Genomic DNA, 24,895 nt, shown 5'->3' with positions numbered 1-24,895 from the left:
TAACTGGAGCATACCCTCAAAAAAGGCAATTTGCTGAAAGAACAGTAATTAAACCAAAACTGTACAAAAATATAAAGATTTTGTATTTAAGATAAAAAAACCTTCTTTGTTATTAAATATGTTCTGCCCAGAACTCAAGTGGTAGTTTTGGCTTCACCTGGTTCAAATTGTGTTGAAAAAAGTCCTATTAAGCACATTTTACTATCCAACTGTTAATCCGTTTATCTAAAAAAACAATCAGCAGATCAGCCCTGCACTGTTTTGATAAGTCACGCAGAAAGGCCTGAGCTTTTCACATGTTGTATTTTTTTTAGCTTGATTATTTGCTATAAATGATCAAGTCTTCTGTAAAGAATGCAGTATTGCTTTTTAGGCAATAAAGTATCTATTTTCTTAATTAAATATTTCATTTTCATGTATTAAGATCGTATAAATAGGCTTAAGTGGGTAATCGATAAATCTGCAAAATGCACCAATTTTTTTGATCCTATTAATCACCAGAATAATTGAACTCTAAAATAATCATACCTATTATCTACCTCTTGCGTTAATGTAAAATCCAGTTGCTGTCTGTGTTTCTGTTGAGTGGTGTATTAACGCTCCTGCTGTGTGATCAGGTTCCCTGCTACGTGTTCGACTCGGACGGTAAGAAGCACGACCTGAGCCCTCTGATCCAGGTGGAGAACGGTTACCTGGTCGACGACGGCAACGACGCCTCCGACTTTTACATCAACATCTGCCGAAGCCTGAGTGAGTGAAAACTGGACGGCTGATTAGATTTAGAAATACTGTGCCTTTTTAAAGCAGTTTCTACGGAAGAGCATTAGGGCCACTGAAGAAGAAGAAATAAAAAATCAGATTTTCTTTTCTCAGAATTCTGACCTTTTTTTTCTAAATTCTGGCTTAAATTTTAGAATTGTGAAATTTTTTCTTTGAATTCTGACTTTTGATCTCAGAAATCAGCATTTTTATTGTTTGTTTTTTTTATCTGTGGCCTTAAACCTCATCTGTACGTTTCTCTGTCAGAAAATCGGTGTCAGTGTAGGCTGCTGAAAGTAGTGGCATTATTAATGTTAACAATTTGTAAACGTTATCAGAAATTTGTTCCAGACACGTCTTGAGATTAATATCAAAATTTCAGAGTTTTTTTTTTATTGCAAATTCTCTGAAATTTTGACTCTGAAAGTTTCTGAGATTTTTCGGGTGGAAATGTATTTATTTTCTGTCTATAATGGCCTGTCATAGAAAGCTGAGGGCTTGGATTTCATTATGTTCTCCTCGGATTCAGGTCAAGTAAAAAACCTTCAATTTAAATTTCAGAAACATTAATTGACTTTTGAAATTGTTAGATTTTATCACTAAATAGTACTTTGATTTAATTCCTTATTTTCTTTTAATTAGTGAAAGTTTGATGTTATGCTTGTTTGTCTTATACTTTTTAAAATTTACTTAATCATTACAACCCAACATTGAGATTACAATTAAGCTAATTATTTATCATATTATAATCCTATAGTTTTAAAGTGTTTATCTTGTTAGTCTTTAAATTATGCCCAGGAGCTTCCTGTTTAGAGGCAATAATTTACCCTTCTGATGCTGAACTGATCAGTAGGATTTTTAATGCAGGTCTCTGTAGGATTTCAGTTCTTCTGTTTTGTCCTGCAGACATTCCAGATAAGTCGTGTCCAGAGGGCTCTGCAGCCTGTCTCATCACAGGCCAAGGCTCCTTCAGCATGGGGGCTCCCAGCCGGCCGCTGGAGGCCGTGTCCAGCGACAGGCGAGTCTCTCATCGCTGCAGACATTTTCTTCAGCTCTTCTCCTACTTGTTGTTAAAACTGAACATGAAACGATTTCACCGTGCTGCTTTTTCAGAAAGTTTTAGAGATAGTTGAACAACTTAATTCTTTCTGGCTTAAAAAAACACTGAATTAAAATTGTTGTGTAATTTTCTGTCCAGTTTGAGGTTACAGTATGAGTTAAGCGTCGAGTCGACGCCTCCGGAGAGATGTGGAGGACACCAGCCGACCGTCAGCATCACTTTCATCTGTCCTTCAAGCCGCCATCTTGTAAGTCCCACAGCTAACGCTGCTAACCCGTCAACTGATCTGGGTCTCTGATTGAGCTTTTCAGCTTCCAGGCATTGGCTGTTTCTTTTGCCTGATTTTGTTGTTTTGTAACTGTTACTTATATGAATTATTTTCATGATGCACTGCAAAAACATCTTGCCAAGTATTTTTGTTTTAATTTCTAGTGCAGATATCTTAGTACACTTGAAATAAGACAAAACCAAGTTACAAGTTACGTTTCAGTGATATGTAGAAGCTTGTTTCATGTCAATAACTTATTAATATTAATGAGAAACTACTTGTTCCCTTGGCAGATTTTTTCACTTATAAAATTGGAAAAATATCTTGTTATAAGTGAAATAATCAGCCATTGGAATTGGAACGTTTTCATCAACATTAATGAATTATTGGCTCATATTTCTTGCTGAAAAGTTAAATGGAAGTTAGTTGTCTTATTTCAAGAGTACTAAGATATCTATCAAACACTAGACTAAAATTACTTAAGATTCTGTGTTTTTGCAGTGTGAACTTTAAAATACCAAAATTTCCACATAAATATTTTGGTCCATGTGATATAATTTTTAAATATTAAATGACCGATAATTTGATCATTTACTCAGTAAATTTAGTCGCCTTTTTACCAATACCTATTTACTCCAATAATTTCTCGGGCAAATACTGTTTACTCTTACTTGAGTATAATCTTTGGGAATTTTACGCTCCTCTTCTTCCAGGTAACTCCTGATTGTTCTGATTTCAGGGCAGCGTCCCTAGGATGGTGGCCGAGTCAAACTGTCGTTACGAGGTGGAGTGGGTGACGGAGTACGCCTGTCACAGAGACTACCTGGAGAGTCACACCTGCAAACTGACGAGCGAACAGCACGACATCTCCATCGACCTTTCACCTCTCACCTACGGCTGTAAGTCCAAACAGGAGCTTTTTAATCCCAGATTTTTACTATACACATGCACCAGTTAAAATTTACAATATATTAATATAAACATCCATGCAACGTTGATCACTAAAGAGAAAATGATCTGCAGGTAAATATTGAAAAACCATAAAATCTCTGAATTTCTTTTTTAAAAACAAAAGGATATAGAGACATTCTATCCGTCCATCCATCTGATTCACCAACAAAAAGTTTTATTTTTATACGTCAGATTGGTTAAAAAATGTGGATGTCTGGAAATGTAAATATCTTTGAGAATATGGAGGAAAACTTGTTGGAAACCTGCTGTTATGATGCATCTTTACACCAAAAAATGGTTTGAGCTTTGAAGCGTTTAATGAAATCTGATTGTTTTCAATCTGTAATCAATTGATTGTTAGATAAATGTACTTTTGTCCAGGATTACTAACTAAAAATGTTTTTCTCAGTTTAGAAAATCAAACTCAGACCAGTTATTGTAGCTTTTGGCTCAAAACAGTCTTTAAATTCTCTTTAAAATGAGATCTTTATTCTGAATCTTCCTGTTTTTGTGTCATTTTGTCATTTATTCAATTTTACTGATTAACAGTGAGCAAAATGTATCTAAAATCTGTTCATTTAAAATTAAAACTAAAACATGATTCATTCAGCTGGTAACTTTGTTTTTAATGTGATAGCGTGTTTAGAAACGGTTTCAATAAAAATGTCTGAATTTCAAACCCAAATGTTGCATCTTTTACAGCAATTTTTTTTCTTCTTTTGCAAAAATGAAAAACGATGCACAAAAAAATAAATAAAATAAATAATAAAAAATGCATTGAAGCAGTTTGAAATATGTATGACTGAAGCCTGTAAATTAATTTATTTTAATGTTTTCGAACATTAAACAGTTTTTAAATAGACTTCAAAATCGTGTTGAAAAAAAGCAGCACAAAAGAAACTTTAAATCATTTCAGCTCATAAAAATGATCATTTTTATGTAGTTTTCAAACAAACATGTATATATTTAGATTTTAATGCCAATATAAATCCAGTCAGATCATCTTTTTTTATGAGTTTTACACAGACATGCTGTTGGTTTTGTGCGTTCAGCCACAGAAAACCTCTACGTCACCCCGTCTCCGTCCGGTGAAGGCTCTGAGAGCTACCTGTATTACCTGAACGTGTGTGGGAGCGTCTCCAATGATCTCTGTGGCAACGACCCTTTGGCCTCGTCCTGCCAGGTCAAGACGTCCGATAGCACCTCTAAAGTGGCCGGAAGATTCCAGAACCAGACGTTACGGTAATGTTTGTCTCTGTGTGCCGGTTTCTGTTCTTTAGATTTAATCAAAAATAGATCTAATCTCAAATTATTTATTCATAATGTGACGCTTAATGTTTCATATCTGATTAAATGTTGTTGAAGTTTTTTACAGAGAACCAAATGTTTATTATTTGATAAAATACAATTACTGGCAGGTTTATGATGTTTTTATGTTTTCATGATGTAAAATACTGCATACTCGGTAAACTTCATTGATATTATTGTCTAGATTATTGATCAAAAGTGGACAATATGGCTTAAAAATAAAATCTCATTTTAAAAAAAAATTTCAAACAATTTTTCCCAAAAAAATAAAAATAGAGCAACAACAAAAAAAATGATACAAATCACAGAAAATATCTAAAATGCAGATTTTTCAAAATTATAATCTAAAAAAACAAAACAATTTGATTAATCGATAAGATTGATTTACCGCTCATCCCAGATTATAAGTAATTAAATATCTATTTGTACCTTTGATAACTTCAGGTTTACTTTAGGATATGTGGACTGTAAACTTGTCGCAATCTGATGATGTTACCTCAGATCCATAAATTAAGAGGAAACTTTGGCCTGAATTTGAAAAACAAAAAGAATTGAATTTGTATGAAAATAAAAAGGTGCAAGAGCTTTAATGAATCTGCAGAATCTCAATGTTTTGTTATTGGTTAATATTCATTGAACTGTTATTTTCTCCTCTGCAGGTACTCAGATGGAGACCTCAGTCTGATTTATCCAGGCGGAGATAAATGTTCCTCTGGCTTCCAGAGGATGACCATCATCAACTTCCAATGCAACAAAACCGCATGTGAGTTGGACATTTTTGTACATTTCTGTAACATAATCACATTTCTTAAGCACTTACTGCTTTTTATAGCTTTAAAACTGCATCAGAAAACAAGGTTCAGTTCGAAGGTAAAAGTCAAATCATGTCATAAGGTGATCTTATTTATTTTTCTCTTTGTGTTTTACAGCAAACAACGGACAGGGCAGTCCGGTTTTTGCCGGGGAGACGGACTGTACGTATTACTTTAGCTGGGACACGGCGTTCGCCTGCGTCAAGGAGAAGGAGGACCTGCTGTGTCAGGTCAGAGTCGGCAGCAAACACTACGACCTCTCACGCCTTACGAGATATCCCGGTGAGTTTCTCCTTACATCTTATTTAAATCCGCTTCTGATTAATCCGACCAGCGATTATTTTTGCTCAATTAATCCTTCCACTGAGTTTTAAAATAATTTTCACTCTAAATTGAGCTATTTTAACATAATTTCAGTTGATGTCATCCAAGTATTTCTGTGGATGGTGATCCAGTAGCAGTCAGTGCTGCAACAAATCTGAAGAAGCCTCTGACTGAAAACTGTTGCCGTACGACAGCCCCATGCTAACAGCTCAATTTTCAGGCAGTAGAGACGATATTCCACAAAGTCGTAGCTTGTCCCTAATATTCCAACACAGAATTGACTTGAATTCAAAGTCCAAACAAGATGGCCGCTCTGGGCACGCTGACATCACTCAGAATTATGGAAGTCCAAGGAGTACATTGATGGGAAAAAAAAAAAGAATTTATCACTTCATAATTCTGAATTAAAAAGAACTTTGAGAAACCTGGAATCATTCAAGCTTGTCTTGATCTTTTGCCTTTTTCTCTGTTCTGCTTCAGAGTCGAAGGACGGTGAGAACTGGAGGGTAGAGGTCGGCCCATCCGCCAAACCAGACATGCGTTACTTCCTGAACATCTGCCACAAAGTCCTGAGGAGAGGAGGAGCTGCCAGCTGCCCAGATGACGCTTCCTTCTGCGCTGTGGGTAAGATGTCCACAGGAATCCTAAATTTTACACTGCAAAAACACAAAATCTTTCCAAATGATTTTGGTTTCTACTGTAAATATCTCAGTACATTACAAATAACTTTTCAGCAACATAAGAGAGCTTGTTTCAAAGTGGCGATATTATGTAAAATCGACTTTTCTGATATATAATGTTATTCCCTCATCAAAAACAAACCTGGAGTGTTGCCTTGATTATTTCATGCATGTTTGAGAAATCCTTTAGTCTCCATGGCAACCATTCAGCTGTGCAAAACGCCTCTGTGGACTTAGCCCCGCCTTCGAGACACAGCTCTTCCTCCAAGCTGTAGTTTCCCAGCTTCCACCTCACAGAGCATCGCTCCCTCACTCAGCTCCTTCAGACTAGCCAGCAGCAATTAGCAACTACACAACTGCTGAGCTCATTACAGGAGCTACTTCTCAGAGCAAAGCCGGTAAAAATGTTGCTAAAGGGTTAATGGAGGAGCCATGTTGTGATGACTTCCTGAAGGCAGAGTTTCAGTGTATCATTATAATTTTTGCTCAACATGACGGGTCATTTATTTAATGATCTCTTTGTTTCTTTCTGATTCAGATAAAAATAATGAAACCATCAACCTGGGCAGCTTCCTCTCTCCTCCCCTGATGACTAAACAGGGAAGTGATATCAGACTGACATACACTGAAGGAACGACTTGTGAAAACAAGAAGACGACCACAACTATTCTGACTCTCAAATGCAAACCAGGTGAAATAAACAACAGGATTTCACTGCCATATTCTCTGTATTTATGTATCTTTAGCATCTTTTTAAAAATTTGATAACCTTCTTTTTCCTCCTTCCTGCATGTTCTGCAGGCCATCTTGAGAACCCTCCCATGCTTCGCAGCATTTCCCCTGATAAATGTCTGTATGAGGTGGAGTGGCACACCGCTGCTGCCTGCGTCCTCTCCAAAACAGAAGGACACGACTGCACGGTGGAGGACCCCCAGGCTGGTACGACACCAACACCAGTCTCCAATACTTCATGCTAAACTACCCCAACATGAGGAAAAAAAAACATATTTAGCTTTTTATGGTTGCCTTTGTTTCCTCAATCAGCTTCATTGGAAATCAAAAATGATCTAAAAAGGATTTTTGCATATTTGGCTTTTTTTTTTGTTGATAGTTTAGGCCCTCAATATTCTTCAACCAGTTAGTTTTTAAGTTGGAAACAGTCCCGGAATTTTAGGCTAATTCTAGACATTTAAGATGATTATTTATAATCCAAAAAGTGAAACAAGGGGAGGGTAAAAATGTTGCTTCATCGGTGCCAGCGAAAAGTTTTTTTCAATAAAATGTCCATTTGGAAACCTTGTGAATTGATTGGATCTCCCAGCCAGTGGCTGCTAAGCACTTCGATGTGAAGTTATCATCGTCTTCTTCTTGTGTTTATTAACTCAAGAAGAAGCTATTTTGGTGTGTATTACCACCACCTACTGGTGATAATGCACCATTCAACTCAGAATGTCAATATTGTTCAAATATGCTTATAAATCATGTGAATTATCTCAGTTTCCACAGGGAGAATTATTAACATTTATATACACTTAATTTCATTTTAATTTTATTTGTTCACTTAAAAAAGGAGCAATATGCAAAAAAAATATTAATAAAAGATACTTTTCAATCTGTACCGTTAAAAATGTGATTTATGGAGATTTCTTTAGTCTGGACATTGTGTTTTGGAGATTTCACTTTCTCTCGTTCCATGCTAATAAACCCTGACCTGGTTCGAGTTTCCTGTATTCCTCCTTCAGTTTTTAATCCTCCTCTCTCTAACTGCATCCACAGGTTTATTCTTCGACTTGTCTCCTCTCACCAAACCCAACGGCGGCTTCTACAACGTGACCAGCGGCGGCTACGACTACTACATCAACGTCTGCGGTCCGGTCAAAGCCGCCGCGTGTCCTGAGAATGCCGGAGCGTGCCAAGTGGAAAAGAGGTGAACCTTCGCCTCCAAATCTCTGCACTCAATCCAAACCTACAGGATTAACTCCCATCTATTCCTGCTTTCAGCTCCTGGAGTCTCGGGGAGGCGAACTCCCGCCTGTCCTACTACGACGGCCTGATCCAGCTGACCTACAACAAAGGCTCCCAGTACAACAATGCGTTACACACCCTCAGATCCACCCTCATCTCCTTCCTGTGTGACCCCGAGGCTGGAGCAGGAAGCCCAGAGTTCCAGGTAAAATTCCTTCTTCTGACATCCGCCAAACTCTTTCTGCATGTTGTTGATTCACACTTTCTGAATGCAGGTAGAAGATAACTACACCTATAACTTCCGCTGGTACACATCCTACGCCTGTCCTCAGCGGCCTCACGAGTGTTTGGTGACGGATCCCATCACACTGGACCAGTATGACCTATCCAGGTAATGCTTTTGTTTTTAAATATAAAGTTAGCATTAATTACAGCATTAATTCAGCACTTTGATGAAATCATCACGACGTTAGTTGGGTTTTTTCTTTAGGACTGTGTTGGGAAGCTGGTGAAACTTTATTAAGGGAATGAAGACACTGTTTACAGCTGCTAGTGGAGCAGAGTTTTTTCTTTTCCCCTTAAAAAGAAAGTTTGATGCCTTCCCTGATGATGATTTTGTCCAGCATTGGTCTGTCTCAGTAGCAAATTTTGCTAGAAGATAAATTAGCCCAGAAGTTATAGCGATAAACAATAATATTGTTGTTTATACCATTTTCAAGTAATATAATGGCAACAACTGCAAAATAATGGAAGAACACATTCTCAAAGATCAATAAACTTTAAATTCTATAGAACTTTTAATGCTACAACTGAGATATAACCGAAATAAATAAACATAAATATAAACATACAATATAAATTTCTTTATATTTTGCAAATAAAAATGAAAAATAAACAGCCATTCTGCATCTGAATCTGATTTGATTTCATTGCGTAAACTCTTTAAAAATGTGTGTTTTCATTTTGTTGCTTGAATATAAAATTGATCTAAAACAGTCACTGCAAAAATACAAAATCTTACCAAGTATTTCTAGTCTGGTTTCAAATTCCTTAGCATTTGAAATAAGATAAAATTGGAAAAATATCTTATTATACGTTAAATAGTCTGCTGGTCGAACAAGAACACTTTTTTTAAATATCAATATTAAGTAATTATTGACTTAAAACAAGCTCTTAAATTTCACTGAATCGTTACTTGTAAGTTGGTTTTGTCTTATTTCAAGTCTAATAAGATATTTTCACTAGTAACTAGATCGATATTACTCTGTAAGACTTTCTGTTTTTGCAGTGTACCGATTTGTCCTCAACTACCTAATTGCTTCTTCTTCTTCTGCCTCCAGTTTGTCGCGGTCCACCTCAGCCAACAACTGGGTGGCGATGGATATGACCGACGTCTCCAATCAGAAGAAGTATTACATCAACGTCTGTCGGCCAATCGTCCCCGTTCCAGGATGTGACCACGACGCATCGGTCTGCCAGATGAAGTACATAACAGAAAAGGTCTGAATTCACCTTTTTCTTCACCAGATATTAGTGAAACTTGAGGTTTTACTACAATATTTTGTGGTGGTATACTGATAAAAGTGTTCATAAGTACTATTCATTACTTTTGTTAGGTAACTGTGTGGCAATTACAGCCCCAAAAACACAAACAATGCATTTGAAAAACATTCCCATTTGTAATATGCTTTCAGTCACATAAATGATTTGTCTCTAAATTGCACAGTCACTACATTTAATCAAATTCTTTCATATTTATTGTCAGGCTGAGTAATTGCTTATTGGAATAATTGTCTACTAATTTACTAATTGAATAAAAAGTGGAGAAAATACTAAAAATAATCCTAACAATGAATGATTTAGCATAAGCTAATGCTAAAGCGCTAACTTCAGCTCGAATTATATTCGTCTTTGAAAGACAACAACCCTCAAGCAGCAATTTAATTTTTAGTGAATTAGAGTTTTAGAAATAATCGGAAAAAATTAATTTAGGGGAAGCAAAATTCGCTAAACTAAGTTAAATGTTTCTAAAGTCAGTAAAAGCAATAAACAAAGCATTAGCTCTGCTTCTGGTGCATTAGCGCAAGTTTTCCCACCGCAGGTGAGCATCGTAGCCTTTCGTTAATCCAGAGGAAGTTTAAGTGGCCTCGTGTGTCGCCTTCAGGGCTCACCAAAGGAAGTGGTGTCCGTCAGCAGCATGGGGAAGTCCAAGAAAGGGCCGATCATCGAGGCCCGGGACCGTCTGCTGCTGGAGTTCACAGACGGTTCTGTCTGCATGTCGGAGGGTCAGAAACTGTCCTACACAACGCTCATCCACCTGGTCTGCCACAGAGGAGCCATAGTAAGTCCAGTCTGTCACAAAACCAACCTGTGGATGTTCTCCATGAAGCTGGATGTGATCGTGTTTCTGCTGCTCACTCTGAAGGTCAAGTCGCCGCAGTTTGAGTTAAGCCAGAACTGCACTGCCATCTTTATTTGGGAGACCAAAGCCGCCTGCGCCATCCAGACCATTGAGAATAACGTACGTTTCCCACATCCTCCTCATTTTTACACCTGCAGCAAAGATCACCTGTTCACTTGAAGGTAAAATGTTGAAAGATGTTGATTGCTGGTATTTTTCAGACTTGTGCGATTGTGGACCCTGACTCAAATTTCAAGTACAACCTCCAGCTTCTGGCCTCTAAGGACGGATACCGGACAACTGCTAACCGCAAAGACTTCCTGGTAAAACTCTGACTGGTGAAACTAGCAATGTTTCTGTTCTCAATTTGACATTTCAAAAATAAAATTGCTTTACGGAAACACACCGATTGAAGTTTTGGTGCTAGGGTGAGGGGATTTTTTATTGTTCGGTTTACTTTGCTAATGTGTAATGGAAACATTTCTTTCACATCACACGAGTCCCGTGTGATTTTAGTTTCATTTCTTATTTAATGAAAACACATCAATTGCAAAAAATTTTTTTTTGTTTGTTTTTTGGGGTTTTTTTTTTTTTTACATTAGTCGGATATAGATAAAGTTTTGAGCATATTTGTAATGAAAACACAGCTTCTGATGTGTCATTTAATATTAGTCACAGTGCAAGATCTTCTAGATCATTTTTAAAAAAATCCAGGAACTCATTTGATAACAGAAAGTTGAATTTTTATTGTTAGTTTGTCCTTATTTTGTTTTCCCTCATTTAAATGTAACAAAGTGAACTACACTTCTTTTATTATGAGATGTATCCAGGAGTTTTTGTTAAACAGAAGTGATACCTCCTGCCTGCAGCTGAACATCTGCGCAGACGCCCCGGGATGTGGCTCGGGAATGGGTGGCTGTGAGCTGGAGGCCGGGCAGCCGTTGTCCCCAGTGGGGGTGCAGAAGACGCTGAAATACTCCACTAACGGTGAACTACAGCTGACGTACAGGGGGCAGCTGGATGTGCAAACAGGTACTGAAAACACACTTTATTTAACAATAAATGTAAAATAACAGTAACTAATTAAAAACTGGATTTTATTTTTAATTTCACAAATGATTTCAGTTATTTGTCATTTACTCAAATCAGCAAACAATGATGGAAAATTCATAATTATTTAAAGCTTAAGTCGATTTCATCACATCTGGAGTCCGAAGTGCATTGTTTTTTTTATTTAATTTAGTTTTTTAAACCTTTATTTCATCAGGTAAGATGGTTGAGAACAAATTCTTATTGCTAAGGAAGCATTAACACATCGAACAGCAGAAAAGCTGCTGCCCTGTGATTGGTTGGTTTACTGTTTGTAGTCGAACAGGAGGCCAGGGAAATATTGGGAAACATTTTAACTCTACACATCATGGAGTTTCTTAAAATATTAAATGTTTTTCCACATTTTTTATGATTTTTTTTTCTTTTTCTTGTGGTGTCGCCATGTTTCTCCAGGAACCAGAGACACGTTCATCGTTAACTTTGTGTGCGACCCAAACTCTCACCCGGGCTCAATAACGCAGGTTCATGAGGAAATGAGCTCTTCATCCACCCATGTGGTTCATAACGTCCTGTTTGAGTTCTCCACCGCGCTGGCCTGCGTCCCTGCTGCGGTTGACTGCACCATCGCTGGTAGGAACACCGACACACTTTATTCTTATTCTTTACTGGTTTTAAGGCTCAGTTCTGAATTGGCCGCTCCAATTAATCGATTGCTAAATTAGTTGACAATGTTTTCAATAATTGATTAATCCCGATTAATTTGATTAACCGTTGTGGCCATAAAGTAATCTTGATTGTTTTTCAGATTCCCGTGGAAATGAGTATGATCTGAGCCACCTGGCCCGAGATGAAGACGATGCTCCGTGGATCCCAACGGACGCCGGCCAGTCGCGCAGATTCTACATAAACGTCTGCAAGCCGCTCCCGACGATGGACAAATGTCCAGGTTAGGACAGCAGAACATTCTGGTTCCCTCCGTTTTTCCAGTCTAGCCTTTGATTTCAACCCTTTTCTCGTAAACCTCCTCCTCAGTGGGTCCTCTCGGAGCTTGCGGTGTGATTGGTGGGAAAGGTTTCAACCTGGGATACATGCAGTCCAGCCCGCAGGTGGCGGAGGACGGCTCCATCAGCATCATGTACCAGAACGGAGACAAGTGTGGCAGTTCGTCCACTTACTCAACGCGCATCATACTGCAGTGTGACGACAGTCCGGTGAGTCTTTCCAGCTCCAATGAGAGTGGAAATACAGTACTGTCTCTTTAAAAAATTCTGCCTTCAGGAAGTCATCACAATGTAGCTCCTCTACTAACAATTTAACATTTTTATCAGCATTTCACTGAGAAGTAGTTCCTATAATAATCTTAGCTGATGTTTAGTTCCACCAGGTGTTTGCTAATTGCTTCTGGCTAGTCTGAAGGATCTTAGTGAGAGGGTCCACTAAAACATCTACAGTTAGTGGAATCCGTGAACAGACGTGGGCCTATTGTAGTAGCAATTTTTGCATTTTTTCCCCTGGAAAATTCAATTCAACATCTTTAATTTGAGCAAATATTATTGAATAAATTAGCACATACCTCTGCAGAAAACTAACCAAAACCAATCAAGTAGCTTTGTCTTGATGCATGGCTGTTTACTTCCAGGGCTCACCTGTGTTTGACCGTCAAGAAGGCTGTGAATACATCTTCCTCTGGAGGACGTCAGAGGCCTGCCCCATCAGGAAGGTTCAAGGTATAACCAGGTTTAACTTCCAACATTCAAATGTTTTCAATCAAAAGATTTACAAAACTTGAAGCAAGAATTGTCTTTTCTTTGCAGGGGATAACTGTCGAGTTCGTGACACCAAGAGTGGCTATGAGTTTGACTTCAGCTCCCTTAAAGACAGAAATTTTTCCATCCCTAGTGGCAAGTACAATTACCATCTGTCGGTTTGCAGCCCACTGAAGAAAAATGTCTGCCCCGCCAAAGACGGTGTGTCGTCCTGCCAGGTGACTGGAAACACTCACAAGATCGCTGGTAAGGACGTATTAATGTATTCCAATTCTTTTCTGTTGTTTATGTTTATAGTTTTTTCTCTAACTTCTTGTGTTTGGTTCTGTAGGACTGTCCAATCAGAAATTGAGTTTCGTCGGGGATCAGATCCTCCTGAACTACACCAGTGGGGATGTCTGCCATAAAATCTATAATAGATCCACAGTCATTAGCTTCTCCTGCAACCCTGACAAGCATCCAGTAGGTGTCACCAGTTGTGGGAACATTGTGGCTCACTTTAGACGAAAACGATTAATCTGATTAATCACCAGCTAATATAGTAATTGATTAATCCTTAACAGGAATGTAGCGATTCCAGTTAAAAATGCCGTTTGCTGAAAGAACGACACACAGCAATTGATACAAAACTGTACAAAAAATGTACACATTTTTGCATTTAAGATAAAAACAAAACATTTTGTCTGTAAAAATGTTCTCTCCTGAACTCCTTAGATGTCATAGTTTTAGCTTTATCTGGTTCAAATTCTGTAAATAATAAAAAAATCTTTCTCTATCCAATTATTAATTGATTAATTTAAATGATAAACAGATTGGCCGTACACTATATTGATGTTAAGTCAAGCAGAAAGAGTTGAGCTTTTCATATGTTGATTTTGGAAAGATTGTTTTAGCTGCGTTCACTGAAGGAATACTGTTACTGCATTTTAGTAATAAAATAAAATGTTAATTTCCTTATTTATCAAAGGATTTAAATATTTGTTTGCATCTTTTAATGAATTTCCAATATTGCATAAAAAGTGGTTAAATAAGCAATCTGTAGTGTGGTAATTTTCTTTATCCGATTAATTTATTAATCTTCGGAATATTCGGTTACTGAAATAATTATTTGCAGCTCTAATATTTATTATTTATTCTGTCTAATGATGTGCTAGGATTCATTTATGATTGCTACATTTTTCTTTTAAATACTTAAAAATGTGTGTTTGGGATTTTCCGTCTCCAGGGATTACCTGAGTTCATGAAGGAGACTCCGGACTGCACCTACCTGTTCAACTGGCCCACAGCGCTGGCGTGCATCCCAGTCAAAACCACCAGCTGCTCCTACAAGTAAACATGCATAAAACACATTCTGCCTCATCTCTGTGTGCACATGGTGATGAAATCCTACAGGACTGGGTTTGGAATAATCTGAAATCTGTGACTAAAGTAGGATTATTTTTCCCCTTTTTCTTGTTACAATGGAACAAAGGTGGGAGAGAAGTATATTTTTAAATATAAGTGGATAAAAATCTGACAGTGTGAACTGAAAAGAGGACTGTAAATATTTATATCACTCTTATATCAGTCTTTGCAAACAGATGAAACAAATTTTCTTCATGTTGGTTCTGAATTTAAAAAATTTCATTAAAAAAAATTACCAAAAATAAAGGTTTTTGGAAAAAGTTATTTCATTAATTTAAATAGAGAAGTAATTTTTTTTAAATGTATATTTTTTAAATGATTTTAGTTTAAAAATAAAGTTAATATAAAAAAATTGCAATATTTTAAAAATGTAAAATTTATCATTTTGGGGAGGTATATGTATTTATTTAGTCTTTATTTTAGTCTTGATGCCAAAATAAGTAACTGACTTGAAGCCTAAAACGTTAAATTTTGCATCTTTTTGACTCATTTTATCCTCAGCGACGGTCAGGGCCACTCCTACGACCTTTCACCTCTGGCTTTGGACTCTAAGAACTGGGAGGTGGACGCCTCGACTCAAAACCCAAGGAAAACATTTTACATCAACGTCTGCAGGCCGCTGGTGCAGCAGGGAGGTCCGTGTGAATCTGAAAACATTCCACATTCACTAAACACCCAGAACTCAAACACTGAGCGTTTGCACATCGCCCTGCAGGCTCGTGGAAGTGTCCGTCCAGCGCAGCGTCCTGCTTGATGGACGCGAACAACTATATGAGTCTCGGGCAGCTGACGTCCGGTCCTGAGCTGGACAAAGGCATCCTGAAGCTGCAGTACACCGGCGGCCATCGCTGTCCGGATGGCAGCAACAACCGGAGCACCATCATCCACCTCCAGTGCGACAAAGACAAAGTGGTGAGAGACGCTGCAGCCTCCAGCTACACACTTCTGGCATTACTCAAATTACATAATAATAGCATCCCTTTGGGATTAACAGCTACAGAAGCGACGAAGGACACTCAACTCCACTCAAAGTACTTATTCCCCAAATTATGCTGAATTTTTAATTTTATGCACATTTATGTGTGCAAATTTATCAGAATTTATTCTACGGCTGAAACTTTTACTTGCATAAATTGTGATTAATTGGATAAATCGTGATTAATCTAATATTGAAATAATTGTCAACTAATTCAATCACTGATTAATTAACTGGAGTAAACAGACTTAAAAAAGGCCATTTGTGTAAAGGACAAAATATTTAGAGCCAAAACGGTACAAAATATATGCTTATTGCATTTAAAATGAAATTAAAAACAACCTTTTCGGTATATATGTTTTAAACTCTCAAACTGCTAATTTTAGCTTTACCTGGTCCAAAAAAAAAAAACTAACCAATTATTAATTCAAAAAATAATCCATGTGAGTTTTTCACATGTTGATATTAGAAGTATATTTTTGTAGCTACAAATGATGAAGCGTTCACTAAAGGAATGCTGTTATTACATTTTAGGCTATAAAATGTTTATTTTTCTTATTCAAAAAATTTATTGAATTATTGATTATTTGCATTTTTAATGGACTTCTAGTATGGTATAAAAAGGCTCGAGTGGTTAAATGAAAAATTGCTGAATGTGCCAATGATTTGATTAATTGTTAGAATAATCAATTACTAAACTAAACATTAGTTGGAGCCCTGATTCATTCAGTGGTTCTGCCAACAAAATACTCAGCTGTTGTTTTTTAATGTGTCTGTACTCTTGTGTCCCACTCAGGACTCCAAACCCATCCTGATCTCGGAGATAGAGGATTGTGTCTACTCCTTCCTGTGGCCGACTGCTGCCGCCTGCCCTCTGAACACCAGCCAACACGACGACTGTAGAGTTACCAACCCCGCTACAGGTCATTCTAAAAATGATGGACAATCTAATGAAAACTCAAGATTCAGTTAATCTGAGAGGTGCAGCAGCAATTGAGCAAATGTATTTTTATAACTTCAGTTTGGACAATTAAATGGTCAATTAACTTCTGTAAGCCACTAAAGATCAAGAGTGCCGTATCCAAGCACTTTAATGGGAAAGTTAAGCGGAAGGAAACACAAAATTGCATTTTTAACAGTTTGAGTGAGATTTCTAAATCTGTTCACATTTCAGATGAGCAGAAGTTGCTTTATTAAATAAACTTGGACAGCCTCCATACCAAACTGCATTGCTGCAATAATTCATGCAAAAGTCGCCTCTTGCCCATATGTGCTGTACAACACACAGGCAGACACTTTGTGTTAAATATCTTCTTTTCTTATTCTTAGATAATCTCAAAATTTTCATCAGCTGCAAGTCATGATTATCAAAATGAGCAGAAAATAAATGCTTTGGATAGGTCAATTTGTTAATTCCCACTGTGCATATTATCAGAGTTTCAAAAGAAATTCACTTCAACAATGTTGTTGTTTTAGATTTGATCCTCATGTTTTCCCATATTGATTATTTCTGCCTCCTCCAGGTCACTTATTTGACCTGAATCCATTGAAGAAATCTGAATATTACATCGTCTACGATCACAAGCAACCGCAGAAAATATTTCGCTTGAACATCTGTGGAGAAGTGACGAACTCTGGATGCAGTGCAGGAACCGGTATGTGTCTCCTTCCTTTCCCCTAGAAGACAAACTGAACGCTTAAATGGCCAGAGAGACAGAAAATTACTTTAATTTTTAACAAGAAAGTAAAGAAATGAGGTTATTTATTGAACAATTCTGTCTCCTGTGCTCGGATGTTTCCAGCCACTGCTGGTGTACAATTAAAATATGTCCTGCAGGTCTCACCTGGTTACCGTTTACAGAGTTTCTGCGTCATCACTGCGTCCAAATATATCAAAACCCTCTGAAATTATTATCCACTCTTCAACTAGAAACACAAACCTGCAGCACATGAAAGTAGTTCATTATAACCGCTGGAGTGCTTGGAGATGTTTAAACAGACTGAAAATCTGAATGTTTTATACCAGGATGAGTTGATATGAATCTATCTGTGCAGCCGTCTGCATTAAGGAGGGAAACACGGCCGTCAGCGGCGGTGAAGCGACCACCAAGCTGTCGTACAGAGATCACGTGTTGGAGCTGACGTATGAAGGAGGAAGTCCCTGCTCTGCAAACCCCCTCCTGAAACACAAGACCATCATCAATTTCATCTGCAGGTATTTTTTCTTGCTGCTCTGAACTCCTTAATTTATCATTATTTTAGTAGATTTTCTGTTTGAATTAGAGCTGCTACTAATAAATAATAATCGATTAATATATCATTTACTCTGATTAATCAGGTTTAAAATAATGGCATATTCTATAGGTTTTTAGTTTAACTGCGTAGTCCTTTTTTAAACAATATAAGAAAAATATTAAAAGATGAAAATAGACAATTTGGTAAACATTTTGGTGCTTAAAATGCAATAACAGCTTTTCTTTTGTGAACTTGAGCTGGGTGAAACTGAAAAAACGCCACTTAAGGAGTTTTGGGTAAAACGTGTTTACAGACAAAGATGTTTTAATCTTCAATGCAAAATCTATATTTATTTGTAACAGTTTTGGCTAATCTGAATGTGTTGGATTTATTTCAGCAAATTGCCTTATTTTGAGTCTGCTTACTCCAGTTAATTATTAATCGATTACTAAATTAGTTGACAGTTAATTACAATTAAACCGATTAATTGTTTTAGTCCTTGTCTAAATTAGACTTAAGACTTACAGACCATTATTTTATTATCTCTGGTAATAAAAGTTAGCTTACTTCCATGTTGGTGGGTATAAACATATGATTCAGTTACTCCCTCTGGTTCTGGATGCTCTGCAGCTGGAGGCATTTTTGCTCCTACTTTTTTTTTTTTGACCTTCGGAAAGTAATTGTACTGCGGAACCATGGCAACAGTTTTTGTTCTTGTTGGTTTTTAACAACCGGGAGCAACTGATCAGCAAATCCCAGGTTAATTGAAACAGAAGCTTCATTTATTAAGAGAGGAGGAGGAACCATCTCTTCCATCCATCATAGTGGCCCAGAATGACATCCCCTACTCCAACATCTTTTTATCCATAGAGCCAAACTGAAAGGAGCAGCAAAAGCAAATGAGATGAATTATGCAATATTGCCTGGATATTGACCTGTTAGCAGGTCGTGACAGTATGAGACAGCAACAGTCTGCAGTCAGAGGCTTCTTAGAATACGCTGCAACACTGACTGCTACCGGAGCAGCATCACAATTCACAAAGACTTTTTGACGATACTTGGAAAATATGCGTCACAAATGTATCTAATTTCCCTTTGGGATAAATTCAAGTTGTAGCCATGACTTCCTGTTTCTCTGGGATCTAGTGGCTTTTTTTATCTTGACTCCATGCATATTAAAAAAAACTTGTATAAAGAGTGTGATTTGTTCTTGCTAACAATCATCAACGTTTATTATTTTCCTCTTTATGTGATTGTTCAGGCCTTCCTACATGAGCTCCACCTCAGAGGAGCCAGTCTTCATCAGCACAAACGCTGAGACCTGCACACACTTCTTCTCCGTCCACACAGCGCTGGCTTGTGAACAAACTGTACGTGTTTCATGGTTTAGGTTTTCTGGATGCTAAATTGTACCACATGTTATTTTGTTAAAAGGTAATATTGTTGTTTTGAGATTGTTTTCAAATAATACAATGGTAATGTTCAACTGTCGTTCTCAAAGCTCAGTAAACTTTCATTTCTAGCAAACATTTGACATTGGAACTGGAAGGCATTTTAAATCTCCAAAATAAACAAACAAAGCAACAAAAAATTGCATTCTTAAGTCTCTGTAAATGAATTCGTCCTTCAAGAAATGAGGCTACTTGAGACCAAGTAATGAAGACTTTTGTCGTCCAGCTTTTGGTAGAAAAAGAGAAAAATGATAAATCATGCAAATCATCATTTGATTTATTTCTTATTACGACAAGCTTATTTTAGATCTGTTTAAAAAGTTTTAAAAATTCCAATTTAATTTCACTAGTATTGACTATTGGATGCATGATTTTATGGCTTTGTTTTTGTTTTCTATGAAGTTTTGCTTAGAAAATGATTCCCAAAATACTGGAACTTAATGTTATCACTGCTTTAAAATGGGGATTTATCGCAGTGGTTTAGTGGATGCAGTTGTGCTGTGAAATGGGCCTGAAGGTGTCCTCATTTTAATTTTTTTTATATGATTTATTTAAATCATTAGGTGACCTGTTCGGCCCACAACGGCTCTTCTCTAATAGACCTGTCTCCTCTCATTCACCGCACTGGGTACTACACGGCTACAGGTGGGTGGGCTCAGCTCTACTTGCTTTTTAATTTATTTATTTGAGTCTATAACTCTGTCTTCTTCTCCGTTCCTGTCCGATCAGACGATGCAGTGGACCAAAACGACAACTCTCCTGACTTTTACCTGAACCTCTGCGAGCCTTTGAATCCCATCCCCGATGTCACCTGTCCACCTGGTGCTGCAGTCTGCATGGACCCCGATAACGGACCACCTGTGGTGAGAAATCTAGCATACGATTTGTTTTTTATACCAAAATAAGCAGAGCAGCCATCAACACACATTCTGTCATTAATAGTTATTGGTAGACTTTATTTATAGAAATCTTTCAGCTCTGTAAAGTGGCAGTGCACAGATAAAACAACCTTGATTTCTGTATTCACATTATTATTCAGCTTTAAAAAAAATCACAAGACATTAAAATAAAAATGGTCAGAAATTAGAGTTTCAACGGCGCATCATGACTCAACATTCCCGAGGTTTTTGAAGCAGCTCATTTTCCAGACACCAAAAAACATTAACTTATTGCCAAAAAACAGCTGGATGATTTTTCTTTTAAGCGTTAACTGGAGTTAAAAACAACTGAATTTAGGGGGTTAATTAGACATGTTAAAGTTTAGCTCTGTCTCTTATTCTTTTTTTGCTTTAATTTTCTGTAATTCTGTCTGTTGCAGGATATCGGCCGTTCAACCTCTGGCCCACAGATGAACAACATGACAGGTGAAGTGTTCATCACCTACCAAAGCTCGACCAGGTGTGCAGCAGATCCTCATCACAACTACAGTTCAACCATCGTCTTTACCTGCCAGAAAGGCCTGGAGCTGGTCAGTCTGCCCTCTCTCATCAGAAATAATCCCATCCTGCCTCCCTGTCTTTAATCTTTGGATATTTTCCTCCAGGGTTCCCCTCAGATGCTGAGGCTGCAGGGTTGCGTCTACCTGTTTGAGTGGGCGACTCCCATCGTCTGCCCAGATGCGACTCAAACCAGTGGCTGCCAGCTCAAAGACTCACAGCTGGATTTCACGTTTGATCTCGTATCTCTTTCCGGCGAAGTCCAGGTGAGGATCAGCGACTTCGTGTTCCGGTTCCAGTCTGTCTGGATTCAGAAATAAACACATTTATCTGCGGTTCTGCAGGTGAATGGATCCTCCGGGAAGTATTACATCAACGTCTGCGGCTCGGTGGCGGAGAAAAGCTGCAAGCAGAGCACGGTCTGCCTGGTTCCGGGTTCTGGTTCAAAGATGCCCGCTTCATCGTACGGCATCAGCAAAGCCATGACGATGGACTTCAAACACGAAGACCAGGCGGTGCTGATGCACTATGGAGGAGGAGATCCATGCTCAGCCAGTAGGAAGACGCTTTTCTCCTTTATGACACAAAATTATCGATTTATAAACTATTTTTTACAGAAAGAACCAAAAAATAAAAAATATTTTAAAAGAATTGTTGTACAACATTAAAGCTAAACAACCAAATTTAAACTCTAGTATTATAAATGCATATTTCAGGTGCTTAAAATCCTTTACAGCGCTCGATTTCTGTATAAAATCCTTGAATTTTTAATATCAAAAAATTTTTAATATCAAAAAAAAATATCAAAATCCAAAGTTTTGATATTAAGACTTCACAGTTTTATAATAAAGTGCAATCTAACATTTGATTAAAAGCCCAAATTTGGACATTATTTACATTTGAAACCAGATATTTTCAGAAACTTAAAAAAAAATAAAAAATTAAGAATCCAATTAATCGCTTCTTTTTTAGGTTAATTAGAATTACTAAAATTAATCAAATTTGCTAAATGGCAGGAAATATTTTCAGAATTTTTTTCATAACTTTCTTTATGTATTGTGCTTACACAATATTTATTATTCCTAATGGCTCAATTATTTGTATGTTAAACGTAATTGTAATTAGAATATTTTTTGTTAAATTTGTGGGGTTTTTTCTCAGATCAGTCAAATGTTTAGTGCATGTGTGAAAGAGACATTTCAAAACATAAACTTTTGCTTTATATTTGTCTTCATAGAATGTAGAAAACTGTCATAAGACATTATTATAAACAGTAATAAATTGGTGAGTTTTAGAGAATTAAAACTCTTTTTTTTTTAGCTCAATTCTTTGTTTTTATCTCCAAACTGCAGTGCTAGAAAAGTTTGACAACTTATCTTGAAAAGACTTTAGAAGTGCTTGAAGTTTACTGTATGAAAAGTGTTAAAACTTTGCTTTTAACTGCAGCAGGCTGAACATTACTGTAGCAGAAACATCTTCCTGCTGATCAAAATGCCAGAAACCAGTTAAAGAAGCAGCTTTTGTCTCCTAGTGACCACCGAAAATGAGACGTGCGTGTTCCCGTTCACCTTCATGAGCAAGTCGTACAGCGAATGCACTAAAGAAGGAAGGACGGATGGCAAGAAGTGGTGTGCCACAACTTCCAACTACGACGTCGACCAGAAGTGGGGATTCTGCAGTGGAGGTGAGTTTTTCACTCCTGACCTCCAAAAAGGTCGGGATGTCTTTAACGCTGCAGAAAAATACAATTGAAAAGATTTTTTAAATCATATAATCCACTATTTAATAGATTTTTTATATTAAATTTTTAACAGAATTTGAACAGTAAATGTGTAACAAAACTTTAGAAAAACAAAAGCATTTAAAATCTTTGCACCTTGTTCAACATGAAGTGGAAAGAAAAATTACATGTTTTCAATTAGATTTTTACATGCAAATCCAAAAGTATTCAGCTCCTTTAACTTCAGATCATTTAAATAAAATCCAATGCAGCTACTTTCATTTGTAGTTATTTCTGTGAAATACTCAGAGGAACAGTGGGATTGTATCAGAGTGGCCTAGTCCAAGTTCAGATTTCTTTTTTTTTGCTAGGCATCACGTCTCAAATGTAAAATTCTCCTCCATTTTCTCTTTCAGTTCCAACTTCTGCGAAGCGCCAGTCGTCCATCCTCTTCACCTGCGAACACTTTGCAGGCCACGGCACCCCGGAGCTGTTGTCCGAGACCGCCGGCTGCCTGGCCACGTTCCAGTGGAAAACCAGCGCCGTCTGTCCTCCAACAAAGATGGAGTGCAAACTGGTGAGCCAGCATCATACGTTCGATCTGCGATCCATGTCATCCCGCACCAAGCCGTGGAAGTTCACCAGCCAAGGATATTCGTAAGTTGGTCATCCCTTTGTCTTTTTAGGTGCTCGTATTTAAATTTGACCTATGAACAGGTCAGGATAGGCTTGCAAAGCATGTTCGTTACAGTTTCTTTGCACAAAATCATTCTTAAATAATTAAATTGTAGTTCCTCCAACTCAACATTTACGCTTGTACCTGAAAATGGCTGCAAACGGATGCGCAATTATGCAACCTTACATCATTGAAAAACATTAGTGGAACCTCCTGCACAACCAACATCAATGCAGAAAGTGATTTCTGGATGTTCAGTCAACAAAAAACACTTGTCTTTTCCAGCAGCCATTATACAGTGGTAAAACCAACTGACCAAACATACTGGAGCTCAGCTTGGGTTGCTAGGTGACAGGAGGTTTGTGAAATGGCTCATTTTCCAGACACCCCAAAATATTAACATGTTGCCAAAAAAATGGCTGGGTATTTGTTTTTTTTAAGTGTTTGTGTTGGTTTTAAAAGCAGTTAAGACCCAAGTGGAAGTACAGAAACATCAAAGCAGTTAATTTTGCATAATTTATTCAAAAATCTTTTCAGCTAAATAATATATTAAGTAGTATTTCCTGCATGCTTTAGATCACGTGTATCAGATTTAAGGCCTGTGGGCAAAATCCGGCCCACTATAACTCTTTTTGTGGCTCAAAGAAACTTCAACATAACAGTTGTATGCTTAATTCAAAAATGTTTTTATCTGCATCCCAAATTCCTTAATTATGAAAGGATGTTAAAAAATTATTGAATTTTAGAAGTTTTAATCAAATGCAGAGAAATCTGTGATATCTTAAACATCTCACGACGGTCTCTTTGAGGACATTCCTGACCTGGATGTGACCTCTGGTTTAGGCGTTGATGTGACCTCTGGTTTAGGCGTTGATGTGACCTCTGGTTTAGGCGATGATGTGACCTCTGGTTTAGGTGTTGATGTGACCTCTGGTTTAGGCGTTGATGTGACCTCTGGTTTAGGCGATGATGTGACCTCTGGTTTAGGCGATGATGTGACCTCTGGTTTAGGCGATGATGTGACCTCTGGTTTAGGCGATGATGTGACCTCTGGTTTAGGCGATGATGTGACCTCTGGTTTAGGCGATGATGTGACCTCTGGTTTAGGCGATGATGTGACCTCTGGTTTAGGCGATGATGTGACCTCTGGTTTAGGCGATGATGTGACCTCTGGTTTAGGCGATGATGTGACCTCTGGTTTAGGCGTTGATGTGACCTCTGGTTTAGGCGATGATGTGACCTCTGGTTTAGGCGATGATGTGACCTCTGGTTTAGGCGTTGATGTGACCTCTGGTTTAGGCGATGATGTGACCTCTGGTTTAGGCGTTGATGTGACCTCTGGTTTAGGCGATGATGTGACCTCTGGTTTAGGCGATGATGTGACCTCTGGTTTAGGCGATGATGTGACCTCTGGTTTAGGCGATGATGTGACCTCTGGTTTAGGCGATGATGTGACCTCTGGTTTAGGCGTTGATGTGACCTCTGGTTTAGGCGATGATGTGACCTCTGGTTTAGGCGATGTCCCGCTTTAACATTTCTGCTTTAAACCGATGAGTGATTAACAGACCTCTGCAGAACTGAATGACTCACTGATGAGGTCCAGTTCATTTGGAAAAATGTTCACACCACTCCGACTGTTTTACATTTTGTCAC

General features: G+C 37.7%; 1 protein-coding gene across 1 annotated transcript in view; it reads left to right on the top strand.

Moving 5' to 3' along the window:
• Positions 1 to 24,895, top strand: part of igf2r (insulin-like growth factor 2 receptor) — a 42,679-nt gene that overhangs the window by 9,003 nt on the left and 8,781 nt on the right. Inside the window, exons 5-42 of the mRNA XM_028040054.1 lie at positions 618 to 750; positions 1,666 to 1,777; positions 1,958 to 2,066; positions 2,827 to 2,986; positions 4,091 to 4,280; positions 5,006 to 5,109; positions 5,276 to 5,440; positions 5,963 to 6,106; positions 6,701 to 6,853; positions 6,964 to 7,101; positions 7,939 to 8,089; positions 8,164 to 8,332; positions 8,403 to 8,518; positions 9,468 to 9,627; positions 10,292 to 10,468; positions 10,553 to 10,648; positions 10,750 to 10,851; positions 11,398 to 11,560; positions 12,032 to 12,208; positions 12,384 to 12,524; positions 12,611 to 12,789; positions 13,218 to 13,305; positions 13,393 to 13,590; positions 13,676 to 13,806; positions 14,570 to 14,673; positions 15,250 to 15,383; positions 15,464 to 15,660; positions 16,521 to 16,647; positions 17,248 to 17,379; positions 17,780 to 17,939; positions 19,221 to 19,329; positions 19,974 to 20,055; positions 20,140 to 20,273; positions 20,729 to 20,878; positions 20,954 to 21,112; positions 21,191 to 21,401; positions 22,378 to 22,530; positions 22,983 to 23,223. Coding sequence (XP_027895855.1) covers positions 618 to 750; positions 1,666 to 1,777; positions 1,958 to 2,066; positions 2,827 to 2,986; positions 4,091 to 4,280; positions 5,006 to 5,109; positions 5,276 to 5,440; positions 5,963 to 6,106; positions 6,701 to 6,853; positions 6,964 to 7,101; positions 7,939 to 8,089; positions 8,164 to 8,332; positions 8,403 to 8,518; positions 9,468 to 9,627; positions 10,292 to 10,468; positions 10,553 to 10,648; positions 10,750 to 10,851; positions 11,398 to 11,560; positions 12,032 to 12,208; positions 12,384 to 12,524; positions 12,611 to 12,789; positions 13,218 to 13,305; positions 13,393 to 13,590; positions 13,676 to 13,806; positions 14,570 to 14,673; positions 15,250 to 15,383; positions 15,464 to 15,660; positions 16,521 to 16,647; positions 17,248 to 17,379; positions 17,780 to 17,939; positions 19,221 to 19,329; positions 19,974 to 20,055; positions 20,140 to 20,273; positions 20,729 to 20,878; positions 20,954 to 21,112; positions 21,191 to 21,401; positions 22,378 to 22,530; positions 22,983 to 23,223 — 5,549 coding nt within the window. The remainder of the gene's footprint in view (positions 1 to 617; positions 751 to 1,665; positions 1,778 to 1,957; positions 2,067 to 2,826; positions 2,987 to 4,090; positions 4,281 to 5,005; positions 5,110 to 5,275; positions 5,441 to 5,962; positions 6,107 to 6,700; positions 6,854 to 6,963; positions 7,102 to 7,938; positions 8,090 to 8,163; positions 8,333 to 8,402; positions 8,519 to 9,467; positions 9,628 to 10,291; positions 10,469 to 10,552; positions 10,649 to 10,749; positions 10,852 to 11,397; positions 11,561 to 12,031; positions 12,209 to 12,383; positions 12,525 to 12,610; positions 12,790 to 13,217; positions 13,306 to 13,392; positions 13,591 to 13,675; positions 13,807 to 14,569; positions 14,674 to 15,249; positions 15,384 to 15,463; positions 15,661 to 16,520; positions 16,648 to 17,247; positions 17,380 to 17,779; positions 17,940 to 19,220; positions 19,330 to 19,973; positions 20,056 to 20,139; positions 20,274 to 20,728; positions 20,879 to 20,953; positions 21,113 to 21,190; positions 21,402 to 22,377; positions 22,531 to 22,982; positions 23,224 to 24,895) is intronic.

This window comes from Xiphophorus couchianus, chromosome 15, assembly GCF_001444195.1.
Source record: "Xiphophorus couchianus chromosome 15, X_couchianus-1.0, whole genome shotgun sequence".
Lineage (NCBI taxonomy): Eukaryota > Metazoa > Chordata > Actinopteri > Cyprinodontiformes > Poeciliidae > Xiphophorus > Xiphophorus couchianus.
The sequence above is the reverse complement of the archived record's forward strand: the minus strand, read 5'-3'. Positions and strand labels throughout refer to the sequence as shown.